Source organism: Xylaria bambusicola, assembly GCF_022495145.1.
Source record: "Xylaria bambusicola strain CBS 139988 unplaced genomic scaffold F5B22scaffold_1, whole genome shotgun sequence".
NCBI classification, from domain to species: domain Eukaryota; kingdom Fungi; phylum Ascomycota; class Sordariomycetes; order Xylariales; family Xylariaceae; genus Xylaria; species Xylaria bambusicola.
In genome coordinates, this window is record NW_025953554.1 from 1,416,077 (window position 1) to 1,431,002 (window position 14,926).

The 14,926-nt window shown below is 47.7% G+C and overlaps 5 protein-coding genes across 5 annotated transcripts; 3 read left to right on the forward strand and 2 right to left on the reverse strand.

Moving 5' to 3' along the window:
* Window positions 1–2,457: 2,457 nt before the first annotated feature.
* Window positions 2,458–5,284, reverse strand: F5B22DRAFT_583546 (fungal-specific transcription factor domain-containing protein). The gene is made up of 3 exons (XM_047973375.1): window positions 4,261–5,284; window positions 3,612–4,116; window positions 2,458–3,516 (listed from the first exon to the last, which is right to left on the reverse strand). Exons 1-3 carry the CDS (start codon window positions 5,063–5,065, stop codon window positions 2,997–2,999), a joined length of 1,830 nt encoding a protein of 609 aa, XP_047836478.1. The 5' UTR covers window positions 5,066–5,284; the 3' UTR covers window positions 2,458–2,996.
* Window positions 5,285–6,403: 1,119 nt separating this feature from the next.
* On the forward strand, window positions 6,404–7,239 carry F5B22DRAFT_18889 (acyl-CoA N-acyltransferase). Its single transcript, XM_047969478.1, has one exon. The coding sequence runs from the start codon at window positions 6,511–6,513 to the stop codon at window positions 7,006–7,008; it is 498 nt and encodes a 165-aa protein (XP_047836479.1). The 5' UTR covers window positions 6,404–6,510; the 3' UTR covers window positions 7,009–7,239.
* A 1,205-nt stretch (window positions 7,240–8,444) lies between these two features.
* On the forward strand, window positions 8,445–9,703 carry F5B22DRAFT_641060 (Protoglobin-domain-containing protein; the record flags this gene model as incomplete). Its single annotated transcript, XM_047977933.1, has 6 exons — window positions 8,445–8,550; window positions 8,607–8,722; window positions 8,869–9,023; window positions 9,079–9,279; window positions 9,336–9,412; window positions 9,447–9,703. 6 exons carry the CDS (start codon window positions 8,445–8,447, stop codon window positions 9,701–9,703), a joined length of 912 nt encoding a protein of 303 aa, XP_047836480.1.
* Window positions 9,704–10,874: 1,171 nt separating this feature from the next.
* On the forward strand, window positions 10,875–11,690 carry F5B22DRAFT_641061 (uncharacterized protein; the record flags this gene model as incomplete). The annotated part of the gene is made up of 4 exons (XM_047977934.1): window positions 10,875–11,067; window positions 11,130–11,254; window positions 11,336–11,525; window positions 11,590–11,690. 4 exons carry the CDS (start codon window positions 10,875–10,877, stop codon window positions 11,688–11,690), a joined length of 609 nt encoding a protein of 202 aa, XP_047836481.1.
* Window positions 11,691–11,857: 167 nt separating this feature from the next.
* Window positions 11,858–13,819, reverse strand: F5B22DRAFT_19168 (transcriptional regulator PAI 2-type). Its single transcript, XM_047969502.1, has one exon. It carries the CDS (start codon window positions 13,159–13,161, stop codon window positions 12,391–12,393), a length of 771 nt encoding a protein of 256 aa, XP_047836482.1. The 5' UTR covers window positions 13,162–13,819; the 3' UTR covers window positions 11,858–12,390.
* Between the last annotated feature and the right edge of the window lie 1,107 nt (window positions 13,820–14,926).

A 14,926-nucleotide genomic window follows, 5' to 3' on the forward strand; every position in this document is an offset into this window, starting at 1 on the left:
AAGCGTCCATCTGCAATCCTCCAGCAACAGCCTTCCATGGCAATTTCTTACTGGATGCGGGAGTCTCGAAGTAAACCCGAGCGCGTATGTCAATGCAGGGGAAAGGGTAAAAAGAATTCGAACTGGGCATTCAGAGTGAACTGATCCCATGCGCGTTGGGGGGTTCATCCCAGCAGCAACGCCGCTTGTGAGATATAGCTCCGATGATATGGGCTGGACGACATGATCCAACCCAGCACAAGAGACTTGCACTTACTACAATGGGCGAAGCCAATACCTTAGTACAGACTGCTCTCTGAGTGAGTAATCGACGAGTTGCCTGCTCCAGTTCCTGAGCTGTGCAGGAAACAAACTGGATAGCGTCCATGAGACATGTAGCCTTGGTTGGGTTGATTCCCAAACTCCTGTTAGCTGTATCTATCCATCATCTCCTAACCTACCTGGGAGTTCTGCCTATTCGACCAGATCCACAGGAGCAAGTTGTCCTACATTAGGTGTTGCTGACAGCGCGGTGGGGGGTGATAATCAACCCCGGCCGGGGGCATCATTCCGATTTAATCCCGCCCTAATCTAATAAGCAACTCACATTTACTTTACCTCATACGAATCAGATCAGCTTTCAAGACATGATGGAACTGAACCACTGGCTGATATCAGATGTTTCATTGCTCTACGTAACCTACCTAGATAGGTAGACAGCGTACTCAATAAAGATGGCTGGACGGGGCCCATAAGGTATAGGTAGACCACGATCTGCCCTGAGAACCACTCATGGGAATTCTTAAGAGATAACATGGAAATTCAAACGACGCCGCTGCAGGAAGATGGAAATTGTGAGTCAACAGCTACTCGGCGCCATACCTGGACGAGTCTAGTACATGTCGACCTACGAAGAAGCTACGTAAAGCATGCGAGAGCCAAGCAGGAACAGGCGGACGAGGCCCAATCTTTTCTGCCGAGAGCGAAAGTTTGGAGTTGGCCTTCAAGGCTATCAAAAGACCTCAATCTTGACGACGGGCGTTCGGGAAGTAAATGATAAGGTGATACAACGTCCGTCTGCATCTCAAGCACGGCGCTCACCGAAAGAAAGGATGCTGCAAGCCATGAGACACTCGGCGTACAAGACAAGTTATTCCTGATTGTCCATCCCAGAGGTGGTTGGGGCCGGTCGTCGCCGTCCCGCACAAGCTGAAAAGCCGTGCATATCCCACTGCTGATAGGACCAGATAATTGGGCTCACTTGGAGATCCATGACTTCTTCTCCAAGGATTGAAACCAATTGCAGTAGGTAGTGGAGATAGACCTCTGCCTCGCCTCCTATGCTGCCTATGCTGCCTTACCATAGGTAGCTGCTCGACGCTTTAACTTGAGTGTCTCAACCCCAGGCATCTCTGTGCCACAACAAACGCAACGAGACGGATGGCGACGTGGGGGGCCCTCCCTAGCTTGAGCCATTCAGAGAAGAGATCCCAGCTGGCTGGACATGGCTGGACATGGCTGATATTGAGCAGACACGAAATCTTGTGGTATTTCGTCCTCCTCCTCATTCGGCGAGGAGGGTTACCATCATTGAAGCTTACGGTCACCGTTGGCTCGGGATGTGTTCTACGTTTCTTCAACTATCAGACATGGCGGGTTCCCTGGTGGCCGAGGAAATAGTATGCGACGCTGTTGGTGTGTTTGTACAGCCTGGCCTATGGCAAAGCTGCCTATCTACCAGGTATGCCACATAGATACGTGTAAGCAGCCGATATTGAAGATTATAATGAGGGAAGAAAACAGTTTCGGTTAGCTGAAGAATGACTCTAAAAACAAGGGGGGAAACGCAGAGTGACGCCATCTTTACCCGCAAGCTCTAGTATCTAGAAAAATATTGGTCGGTTGGGGTTTCGAGTAGTACTGAGACTATTCCCAAACTGTCTCAATTAAACCCCCGCATCTCCCTAAATAGCAGCCGCTCTTGACCCCCTTCCCATGGCGCTTCCCAGGCAGAGTGAGCGCCAGGCATCCATTGAGGAATGAGGTACCTAGGGCAGAGCAGGATGTCCAAGGAGCAAGTCTTCATCGTGAACAGTCCAGCCTATGTGCCCCATCCATTCGCGTTCTTCTATTTTTGAATAGGTTATCATACTTGGCCTGTTTGGGCTCATATTCATACCTCTAGGAGAGGCCAGAAGATATCAAAGAAGCCGATGAAGCCAGCACTGCCAGTAAGAAGAATACTGTAGGGACTCGTATCTGCGGAGAGCATACAGTAGCAGTGGCAATTTCAGAGTGTTCATGCGCTATCACAAAACACAATGGGTGTGATGATGCGACCTCGGTCGGCTGCGTTGAGGTGCAAGCCACCGCCATCCTGTGGGCGCCAAGACCCCGGAGTATGCAGTGCAGACTAACACAGAGTGAGATACAAAGTCCTTTCTCAAGATGCTGCGAAGGCGACTAATTATTGCCGGTATTTTTGATCACTATTACGGTCTGCTCGACTTTTGATACCCGACGCCTGAGTTAGTTGGACCGTTTTCACCACAGCGTACATCTACAGGCACTTCGGCAACAGAAGGGAACTCTAAACATAAACAGTATCAACATAAAATATTATGTTATTGACACCCTCTATTTTGAGGGACGAAGAGAAGAAAGAAACGTGGTAAAATTGTCGTTTCATATTCACCTAAGGTGGCCGCGTTGTGTTCACCTACGTAGCAGCAGCCCAAAACAAAGAAACAATCTAGCTCTGCCAACATCATGCAGGAAAACTGATGATGGCTTCCTAAAGCAGGCAATGTAGATACATACATGCTACCTGACCTAGCATAAAGTATCAGAATGTGAAAAGGAATGAAGCCCAAGTCAAACCATGCCAGGAAGCACAGTGGTCATGGAAGTCTTACTATCAAGCAAACGTCACGGAACTATTCACGATATACCAAACGCATCTTTCTATGTGATAAGTTACTAATAATTGTATAATATTCTACGGTAATCGCTTTCTATCACTTGAAATCAACATCGCCGGGCAACATTGACCCCGTCATCACATTGCCAAGTGACGAAAGCCACGCGGTGCCGTCCTCGGGCAAACCCGGCGGTCGAGCCGCGAGAAAGTCGAAGTCCATGACTGGATCCATATCAGGCATGACCGCGGCTTCGGTCTGACGAGCCTTGAGGACGCTGTCTAGGATCTCCTTGACGCATGGCCAGGTATCCTTGATGTCTTCCATGGCTTCTATCACGAGGTCTAGGGACCGCGATGTCTCGCTATCGTCCCAGGGGAGATTTTCAAGATGCCTTCTCATCAATATAGTGCCAGCAGCGGTGGATAACGTCTGTACGAAATCGAGCGGCAGGTGTTTGTACGAGTAGAACCGCTTGTAGCTCTTGAGAAGCCGGAGGATGGCCCCGAGAGACTGGTAGCATATCTCGACGTCGTCGCGGTCGAAGCTAGACTCGGATTTCTGTAGGAGCTGGCTTGGTGGACGATGTAGAATGGTCATTACTGTCTGAAAAAGCAAACTGGAAATTAATAGATTTCACGTCAGCCGGTTCTACAAGCCCCTTGACACTCCTCTCACTTCCCCTTTCACCTTACCCGCGAGGCAATCACTTACTGCAGATGATAAACCCATTGCGGAAGCTGATTTAGTATCCACTGGTTCCAGTTCAGTTTATTCGGCAGGCCGGCCAGCCATCTAGTGAGGGAGACGTGGATCCGCGCAATCGTAGCCGCGACAACTGGGCCGCCGGCATTCTTACGGCGGTTTTCGAACACCTCTGTGATCATAGTATGCACAATGCGGTACAGCTCTATACGGTATATGAGAGCATTGACGAGGTTCGGGCCGTCCTCGAATGCAGTGACAGAAGTACCCGGTGCTACGTATGTGTCGAGTAGATTTGCCCAGTCTGGAGGATATGGGATTCGCTCGGTCCCGCGGACGTCTGATACCTGCGGGTAGAGAGCCGGTGGTCGACCGAAGAACAGGCTTAGCTTCTTGTCTACGACGAAGGCAGCCCAATACACGCGTCGGAGGATTTCTCGCTCAATGTCTGGGTCTTGAGTAAGATCCTGAGATGTATGCCAGTTCATTGGATCAAGATGCAATCCCATCTCATCTACGAGATGGAAGAGTTAGTAATTTGTCTGAAGGCAAAGGTCCCATGTGCTACAGGTGTGTAAATGACGAAGGCTAATGCCAGTCGGTTGAGTATTCCTCAGTGTTCAATCCCGCTGGCCGGAATAGGAAGTTATACACTTACGTGCGAGTCGAAAGGCCATGCCACAGAAAAGCCATCCTTTGGACGCTCGACCTCGACCTATCTCTAGCTGACCTAGTAATAGCAGGGCCTGTAGCACTGTAAGATCGGGATGGTTTAGAGAAGGGTATAATAGGGCTTGGGCTTGGTTGGCGAAGATGTCCGAGAGAAGAGATTCGTTAGTCGCGAGGGCCCCTGTTGCACAAATAGCAAAGAGCAGCAAGTCTGAGTAGTGTCGCCCTCCACCTATGTCATAATCTCTTAAAAAGAATTCTCTGTAGATACACATATTAGACTGGTATTGGTATGTGAAGAATGCAGCCATCAACCGCTGTGAGACGTCGTCATGTGCAGCGAACTGGATTGGGTATAAATTCCACAGTGTGTGACCAAGCATCATCTCGGTCGTGTTTGTGGAATGCGTCTCGTCAACTGTAGTCGAGTCCATGATGACCGGCGACGAGACAGGACCTGCTTCGGATAGACGGATATGGTAGAGACTCGTCCCGCCGTAAAACTGTGCTGAGCCGCCTGATCTCGTTTTTCGAAGCTGGCCCACGCGTGCTGGGGACAGCCGCCCTTCATCTTGGCCTTCAACGGCAAGTGGCTTTGGGGATGAGCCTGAACCTGCATCATCATCTTTGGCCAATATAAGTTCGGTAACTCGAGAGAATTCATTAAGCATCTGCTGGCGTTTCTTATCATCACTAGATGCGAGCTTTTGTATGAACGTCTCTAGAGATGCGACTTCGGCCTCAAGCGCCTGGACATAGCTTTTTGGCGTGGGCCTTGCAAGACTTAATACCATTCTGATGACCACTTGCAACAATGGCTCGCTGGCCTAGGAAGTTCCCTTACCTCTGCTTCTCCCCAGTCCCTACGCGTCTGCATTCAACATTCGCCTTACGACATCTAGAACAAGGTTGTCGGCGATCGCATTTGATCTTCAGTTATATTGTGTTAGAAGATTCTGGACATAGGACAACGAAACAATACGACTTTACCTTTCTTCTCCTACATCGTTCACAGGATACCGATGTTGTCTCGCTTGTTTGACTTGATCCATCCATCACCGGCACCCTTCGTAGGTTGCTATTAATGAAACACGGCTCGGTTATACAAAGCGATGAGATAACGGAAGACTACGGACTTGGTGGAGCTATCGGCCTAAGCGGTAGAGATTTTAGAGCGTCATAAGTTCCCATTCCCGTCCAAATAGCCGGGAATTAAGTGGGCTATTAACTGGAGTTATATACACAGTAGTATTAGTCTGACTAAGTTCTGCATCTTGTACATGCGGCTGTATGATCTTGCCCACCTAGACTGGGCTTTCAGCTCTTTGAGCTGACGCACCCCGGGCGGTGGTTGAAGTCCGTTGCCAACTCCACAGTCCGGGGAAAGGGTCAGGTCGGGGCCACTACTAGATACTACACAGTCCCCTGATAACCCCATTACGGCTACTCAGCCCAGCATAACCGTTGCGTCTACACATACATCAGCCTAGCTGTCGTTGTCCTTGAGAGTCCGCCTGAAGATGGCCATAACAGTAAGATCTACGACTACATAGGAGCCTCGCACATAATACTGCCTCTTCACCAATCACTGTCCTCGCCCCAGCATTTCGGGACGGACTTGTATCTTCGAAAAGAGCAGACGTGATCATCTTTTCATCGAAGTACGCAACAGACTTGAGCCATTCACCTCTTAGAACCTGTGCTATGCCCCTGTCTCCATAAGTGGGCTATCACACCTTCACTTAAGTGTCAGAGCTCAGTGGGCAGACAGACACTGCTTGCTGATTCCGATATCAAGGATGACGGCCTTGTATTCAGGTCACGAGAGGTGACCATCAAACAAATCTAGAGCGTGTTAGCGAAGAATGGATTATAGAAGGATCTCGGTAAGGTGGCGGATATCACCCCTGAGAGGTATGGAAGCGAGAACAGAGATTGTGGGACGGGAAAAGGGTGCTAGAGCCAGCGTTGAGCACTTCATGTGAATCATTGTTTCGATTATCGCTACACGGAGAACCGTCCACATGAGCGTCAGATATATGTAATTTTCGCTTTCCTTCTTCAAGCCCCATAGTAAATTTTACCTTACACGGATTAGCGGCTTCAGTAAAGGACCCTATCTTTTAAAGACTAAAAGAGATGGCATACCTCTACTATGCACTTCATACTGACCACGCACTCACTCTAATATTTTCGGCATCTTTTTTTTTTCGCGCATTCCCGCAAGTCGGCCTAAACGATGGCTACTTGGCGCTCAATGACCAATGATGACATCCATGGAGTCATGCGTGTTGCCGATATAGTTCATGCTGAGCTAGCAGAAAGAGACTCGGTGCCTACAGAGAGAGTGAGGCTCTTTCCCGAAGGCTGCTTGGTCCTCAAGGAGGGGTCACAAGTTTGCGGTTATGCTATTTCGCACCCTATCCGTTATAGAAAACCGCCGGCTCTCGACAGTCTAGTTGGTGAGATAGCATCGGAGGCAGATCAATTCTACATACACGACATTTGCGTCTTACCCAACCTTCGAGGACATGGCTATGCTGGAGAGGTTGTCGATAGACTGCTGGCTGTTGCCGAGCGCTACACAACGACATGTCTCGTGTCCGTCTATGGCAGCTCGCCCTTTTGGGCTCGATTTGGGTTCAAATCGCCGGATGACATTGATCAGGCCTTGTCGGAGAAGATCCGTGGCTATGGGGACGACGCAATCTACCTTGAGCGCCGCAATAGAGATTAAAGTCATCTCTCATTGACTTGGCTTGGGTCACTGGGTTCAGAGCAGGTCATGTTGACATTGTGCGCACCAAGTCTGAATCGCAAATGCCACAATTGAAAACTCGTGTCAAATAAAATCCGGGATCGAACTTCGTTGTTTAGATTAGTGAAATCCGTCGTCGCCCTGCACATGCTCCAGAACAGCTCGGTAGTCATGAGCAGCCATGTACTTGACAAGCGCGGATCCGCGAAAAGGCTTAGTAAAGGACTGAGAAGTCGTAAATTGAGAGCCTTCTCCGGTGTGCTTAGGTACGAGGTAATTCTCTATCCTAAACTATTCAGTAGCCCGTCAACAAATAGTGGGAAAGGGAACACGACATCGAAAAGCAACGTTGCTTCCCAGCTTCCAGTTCGAGATGGTAGAGTAGAAGTTAGGCGGAATCCAAGACATTGAAAATTCATGCGTGCCATCACTCACTCGCCAAACGTCGACGATTACTGGCCCGGCACTCTGGACAAGTAATCTGAGTAAGAGAACAACGAACATCTCGTTCGTTTTACGATGCCCGGAATAGGTTTCCCAGTGGCTGCTGATTTTTTTTTATTGTCCTTATTAGGTCTTGTCAATGTCCGGTAACGCCCGACAAGCTCTACCGGCATGACGGCGGGTTCATAGATAGCCATGTATCTCCGTGTCAACGTTCGAAGGGAATCTGGAGAATCTACATACTTATGTATTTATAATCTCGGCACGAACTGCAGCCTATGCTAGATATATACTAGCAGTAGATCTGAGCTCTAATCGCTCCATTTATTGGAATGTAAGAGTGAGGTTTAGTAACAAACAATAGAACAGGACTTACACAGCCCAAGGGGTAGACGGAATTACAGCGCTGTCGGTATTCCAAGGCCGTCTAAGTAGTGTAGATACATACTCAACCCAATCAAATAACATTCGTCACGGAATCCGCGGCGTCGTGCATCGTACGTAAGTACCATCGACACTCTTGTGACTTCAAATGTTGGTAGACTGGCCGAGATGTTCACTCGGGCGTTTGGGGGCTCCCTAAAGCAAGCAGCCTGTGTGAGCCCTGTAGCTTGGGGGCTAAGCACCAGGCTAAGGAGCCCTATAACCCCGGTCTCTCGGGCGCCCGCAATCCCTAATGGCTCTAATCGCTTGATGCGGGCCGCAAATCATGCCACCATCAGTCCATCAGCTCATGAGCGAATCTCGTGGCTTCTAATTACTCACCAACGAAAATAAGGCGGATGTGATACCACTGAGTTGGGTCAGCAAGATGACCGCCTCGATATTTAAATCGGAATCGTCAAACTCGCAACAGTGTCTGCCTTGTTGTGACGACAAGAAGCGACATCCGCCTTTCTCCAGCTACTAGCTAATACAGCGATAGTGGCGACTGGTTTCCTCACAGCAATCTCCGGAATATCGTCGTCAACATGCCTCCTCACCTACGTCCTATGAAACACATCGATCGCAAAGATCTGTATACCAACCTAGAGACGAGAATCCAATACCTCCATTCATTCCTAGATTTCAGTTCGCGTACGTCATGAGGAACAGACTTTCGCTAGTCTTGATAAGTACTTACATAGTGGCAGGGGATATCGAGGCGTTGATAACGGGATCTAAGTACATCAAGGCATTGATACCTGCATTGGTCAACATTGTGTATCATAAGCTCCTGCAATATGATATTACGGCGAGAGCATTTCAAGTGAGTCGCTAATTCATGAATGTTGTCTCGTGATTGCTCTCTTTACCCAACCCACTCTTGAACTCGCCCTTCTCATGTAGTGCCATTCAGTGATAGCTTCGCTTGCTTGAGCGAGTACACGGGCTGTAATTAACTTGTTTCAATAGACAAGAAGTACGAGCTATGAAGGGCCCGTTGACGAGAATTTGAGTGACGACAGTCCCATCATCCTTCACAGAAAGACCTTTTTGCGAGCATACCTCAACAAGCTATGCTCAGATCCCTCTACCATGGAGTTCTGGTATTATCTAGACAAGGTTGGGTGAGTACACGCCCCATGTCTAAGGTATATGAAGCACTACTCATATACATTCTAGAATGATGCATGTGGGAAGAGGACGTGAACATCCCCTTCACATCGAATATGTGCATATTGGGGCATGTCTATCATTCATCCAAGACACACTCACAGAAGCGCTATTGTCACACCCGCGCTTGCGAATGGAAAGAAAAGTAGCCCTTGTCAAAGCATTAGGCAAGGTAATCTGGATACAGAATGACTTGTTTGCCAAGTGGTGGTATGTACCAAGCCCAGCCCAACACAAAGTTATATTGAAGCTAATGTCCTTCTCAGTAAGTACATCATCATGGTCACCCTTTTCCATGATTGGCTACGATCCGAACAACGAATCGAAGCCAATACCCATCTTGGTAAGAATTTAGATGGCATGCTGACAATTGATAGACGTACGAGACGGCGATGAGTTCGCCGATGAAGCCGAAGCACCAGAGATCGAGAGGGAAGGATACCTCTTCGGAAAGAGGATGCTCGACGACCTGGAAGAGGAAGATGAGGCCGGTGCCACGAGCGCCTGTCCTTTTTCGGGACTGGCGAAGGGCGTAAGCAAGGTAAGCATCTCGAACGAGAATGGCGAAGCATCAACACTCCCCGAAGACGATGAGAAAGCGTCCGAGAGTGTCTCTACCAAGGACGCCGCATAGACCAAACATCAGCTATTGAATGTAGGATTTTTCATGTACCATTACGTAAAGAGTAATGTTAGAATACCCATAATATTGTAACATGAGTCAGAGACATGAGTATCGCGATCTCCATCCCCTGTCACAGTTTGTATTTCATGATCAGGATAGACAAGGTGAGATGCCTTCTTGTGTGAACTATTAGCTATGGACTAATCGTCAAATGCTAGACACGTTCGGTATGGCCAATATCACAGATGGTTCCTCATGCAATCGTGGCTAAAAGTTGTCTGAGTCGCTATCGTACATTGCTCAACCCAGAATCTGCACGTGTTGTACCTCTCTAATTCGTTTATGACCCATTTCAACGGTAATTGATCCATTCACCTTGGACAAGGTGCTACCGTGAAGATTTCATCATGTCAATGCATGAGAGATCATTACTGTGTTGAGGTATTTCTTCGAAAGGGGGAGGGTGATTTCCATGCTTTACTTAGTTAGTACTCCCCTAGTTACAACAAAAAGGGAATCTTCGCATGTTAAATATGACCTCTCCCAACTGTCCCCGACTAAGCACGGCAATGAATTTCATATGTATATCCATGTCTCAGCACGTCATTAAGAATCAGATATACCTCGCGGCGTATAGTTACACTACTTCACGAAGATTGATACAACACCTCATAAGTTTCGACACGACCTTCACGAAAAGTGTTCATTCGAAACGTGTTGTCTCATTTACTACTAGATCGACGAAATATATAATAGCGATCAGAGACTTGACTGGTAGCGAAATTAATTTCATTCGCAGAAACGTTTGATCTGCATTTCAATAATTCTAGAGACAAAGCCTACTCATGTGCAACTCAATACTCTCTTTATTGGCTTTCAATACGTTCATAGTTACATGGAAGAGGGTTAGCATATCACACTGAGAAGCGAACGTATTACTAACCAATCGAGATACGTGTATGGAAAAGCAAGGTTGCAAGTCGGTCGGGATTGCCAGCTAGTGAATGTCCGTATGAAGATGGCAATACCCTGCCAGAAGTATAAAGATCGAGCCTGGCGCTCACTTTGAGGAAATTGAAAGCTACAGCCTAGCACAGACTCCTCCCACCATCACCAGCTCAAACTTCATTCTAAAATTCTAACTTTCGAATCCTTCTCCCTCAACTCCAGTCTAAACACAATGTTGTTTATCGCAGCTTTCCTCGCCTCCTCGCTCGCAACTCTCGCTCTTGGATGGCCCATCTTCCCCTTGCCTTGCTCTCCACTCTCAGGAACACCATGTAAATGCCCAGAAGGCACAGACTACGCTGAATCGTCCACGGTAGCAATGATCGGTGCTAGTGCAGGTAATGTGGGATGGTTGATGAACAACTGTAAGTGAAGCCCCTGCACATGACTTGTAGTTACCTAGTAGTGTTGACTGAATTGCGACCAGTCTTCGTTACATCGTGGACTGGAGTTGAGCCCTCGATGACTTGGAACAGTGATAATATTCCTCTCCTGTCGAAGAGAGAGATTATTTATCCGACCGAAGTTGGAAATGTTACCATTCCAGAGCAAGTATGACTGCCAATTCCCAACCCGTCTATTGCGGTTTGACGGCTCGCAATTTATAAACTAATCTGTTTTATGTTTTTCAAGCTCATTACCAGACTCCCATACCTAGATGGCTCGTTCGAAACAACCTATCAGCAGAAAGGGATCGTTCCATTCGTTTCCGGAAATGGCTCTTTCACCGGGCATTGGACTACCCTGAAGGGCACCAGGAGATTTGAGAACCAAACACTTGTCGAATGGTATAGCTATTCTTGCGATACTGGGTATCCGAGGAGTAAGCATCATTCACAGCCCCTAGACCCACTAAGAACTTAAACTGATTGAATGATGACTTGTAGACTTCGCTGCATTCCGTGAAAACGCCCTGAGAAACGCGACCGTGATCCTCAACAATTTAGGACTGCTCTCAGGTCTCAGCACTATTCCACAATCTATCTAGTTCTGGTAAAGGTTGCGAGATTTCTGTGGTTGCTTCACGTGGAAAGGGGTACACGAGTATTTGGGTTCTCGATGATGTTGGTGACGCATCTGGGCACGTGGTCTTCGGATGTCTAGTAAAAGTCTGGTGATTTTTTCAAGATTTCGCATTGAGGGGGACAAGGTGGCTTGATTGTTAGAATACAAGAAAAAGAGAACTTCTCAGAAACTCCGATCCAAATGCGCTCTCTATCTGTGCGCTCATGCTTATGCACTGTTCCACGGCCGGAAATGACTAAGAGAGCAAAGACACGTAAGAAGAAGTAGGTGACTAAGTATATCTGTTCACAGCTAGTTCAATTATGGGAAAAGGAATGAGTCTCTATGTTATACATGGCCCCTAGGGACAATCTGGTAGAGTAGCCGGCAGATAGTCACCTGACACCGCGTCGGATGCCATCCTCAACTATCCTCTCAGATACCAGTCTTATATGACGCGCCAATAGACAGAAGTAGAGAAACCTGTTTAGGAAGGTCTAATAGCGCAGCACACTCCGCGGAGATGTCAACAGCACATACTAGGTAAATAAGACGTAAAAGATACCTAATAGTAGACATTCCAAGACAATTATGGACCTATCAGTAGCAATTCTTGCATTAGGCTACTGTATCATGTATGCATAAACTTCCTATGTCAAAAATTGTACCACGTTTTATGCTCGTTATGATTTAGATTCCATCAGATCACTTCTCTCCTTGACTAGGCCGGACACCACCGTAGCGGTCTCGGTCCCTAGGTTCGCAAACCCTTTGACAACTCCCTCTCTATCTCCCAGCGACATTTCCTGACTCATCTTGAACTTGCCTTCCAATCGATCGAGCTGGATTTCAATGCCGATGATATTCGTCCGCAGCAACTCGATGAAGCGCTCTGGCGCATCGGAGACCTTCCACGATCCTTGCCTATCACCTTTCCCTGTGAAGCCCATTACGGAAGTCTCAGCATGCTCCGAAAGATCTGCTATCTGCTTCGATAGGAAAGCTATGCTCTCATCTGACTTGTGGTCCCAGTAGATCTTTGCGCGACCGTAGGCTTGCACTGCCGAGTAGTTCCAGGTTGGCACAACCTTACCCGTTGACGGCTTGGTTTCGGTGTAGAATTTAGGCGTGACGTAGTGCTGGTGAGACGGAGGCGTGAAGAGTACTAGAACTTCTTCTTCGAGGACATTGGGTGTAGAGGATTTACTCGCTTTGGCGGCTTCGATGAGAACTTTGCTCTGAGGATTCTGCCGCGCGATGTGACCACGGAGAACACCAAGTTCTTCGGTACTATCTTCGTCCTTCACATCGAGGACGAAAGGAATATGGCTCGATTGTATGAAGGGCGCAATGTCCGAACGAATAGCCGTTGTGAGGATGCCCAACGGGTTTTCGCGAACAAGTTTTCTCAACACTGGAATGGCTGGCTCTGCGTGATCGGGGCGAAGAAGCATCTTGAAGGCTATTATTGATATAAGACTTGGTATAGTAGTGACGATGGGAATAAGCAAGGGAATGTATTGTTGATTCTACTTTATATAACTTTGATAAACCCTACAAGAGCGTGACTCATTGGAGAAACTTAAGCGATGCCGGTAATTTGTCAGGAGAAGGGCGCATCTTGCCCGTTCGTACATAAATCCTCCTTCCTCTGTTGTTATGTTCCTACGAACTCTTCTAGACTGGTGTTGACGGTGAGGGTTACGGCTAACCTTGTCGAGAAAATGGAAATTTTTATAGCTCTCTAAGTAGCTGATTTCGAGATGTCTAGACATTAATTCTTATTTTATTATGTTTTCATTATCCGCGTCGCAGTTGCTTTTCCTATTCACGTTCTCTAGGAGACTTTAGCAGACTCCAGCTTCGCAATGTCTTTCCTTACTCATCGTACGATGCGGTGCGGGCACTTGATCCGCCTTTGCATCGTGATGGCACGTTTTCGTCCTTGGATGTGCTTATAATTGTGTTGTTATTATTGGACAGCTCCGACGGCCAGTGCCGGCGCAGCCGCAAAGAAGAACTGGCGGGGAAACCGAAGTTTACTATCTAGTATCCCCACGGGACAAGAAGACCAAGAAGCTTACTTAGGTAGTACACTTCTCCCGTGCCGAGGCCGAAGCCGAGCGATCTAGGCGAGTCTGTATGCAAGACCCTGATTTGGCTGTCAGATCATCCCTACTACTATGTAGATAGACTAGTGTATATACCACAGTGACTTATCTCCGTCGAATCTACACCGCAATCTTTAATGACAGGCTTCTTTATCAACCTAAATAATCACATTGGGCGCTGTCGATGAAGCTTCCGGTCCAAGAAATATTGGTGCCATTATAGCGAGTCAATTGTGGCCTTGCTTCTAACACGCCTATTAAACTACTAATACGCCTGTTACCGACACATAGCGGCCTATTACATGGTATAAATAAACCAAGGAGTTGATTGGCTTCATTCAATACTCAAAATCTTCACCCTAGATATAACAAGTCACACCGCACAAGCCGTGTCCCGGAATAGCTTTAATTGTGCAGTCAAAGTGATCAGCAATTCGCCTTCTGAGAAAGCGAGTATTCTCAATCCTTCACGTTCGCGTGCATCTCGTCAATGCTCTCTTAATCGCATTACTTACCCTATAATGTAGGGACTCCCGCCTTACGAGCTAAGCGATGTGGCTGATTGAGGGGTCGCGGGGTATAATTACATTTGATGACCAGAATACCGATCAGTAGTCCTGCTGCACATTTGTTGTCGTTATCAATCTTCCGATCCATCAAGGACCAGTATGCCTTAACTAGATAATAATTGCTAGCTGACGTGTGAATAGGCAGCAAGTATTATCTTACCAAAATCATTTACAGTGTGATCGGACGATACAGCGCAAGAGCACCTAAGTGTTGGCCGAACAAAAAAAGAAAAAAAAAAGAAAGCGCAGCCTTTGATGACGCCGCTGCAAACGAGCTTGTGACCTTCCTAATCCGTACACCCTCATCGTTACACTACTTGATCATTATCTTGCGGCGATGGCCGTAGCCTTCTATCACAGCCAATCTCATGCCCTACGAGAGACAGAAAAGATGCCCGGATGACGACATCGGCCCCAGCCTTGGCTAAACCCGGCGCTCCGGGAAACTCAGCGGGGATGTCACACCAAAAATGTAATCAAATCCCGATGTAAGGGCCATATGATAGACGCAGCCTTTGTCGTATTTAAATCCAACAACT

Excerpts from the sequence above, each read along its gene's own strand:
- F5B22DRAFT_19168 (XM_047969502.1), bottom strand. The coding sequence starts at position 13,161 with ATGCTTCTTCGCCCCGATCACGCAGAGCCAGCCATTCCAGTGTTGAGA.
- F5B22DRAFT_18889 (XM_047969478.1), top strand. The coding sequence starts at position 6,511 with ATGGCTACTTGGCGCTCAATGACCAATGATGACATCCATGGAGTCATG.
- F5B22DRAFT_583546 (XM_047973375.1), bottom strand. The coding sequence starts at position 5,065 with ATGGTATTAAGTCTTGCAAGGCCCACGCCAAAAAGCTATGTCCAGGCG. Across the intron at positions 4,117-4,260 it reads CATGGCCTTTCGACTCGCAC|ATGAGATGGGATTGCATCTT; the intron begins GTAAGTGTATAA and ends TCCATCTCGTAG. Across the intron at positions 3,517-3,611 it reads CAATGGGTTTATCATCTGCA|TTTGCTTTTTCAGACAGTAA; the intron begins GTAAGTGATTGC and ends ATTAATTTCCAG.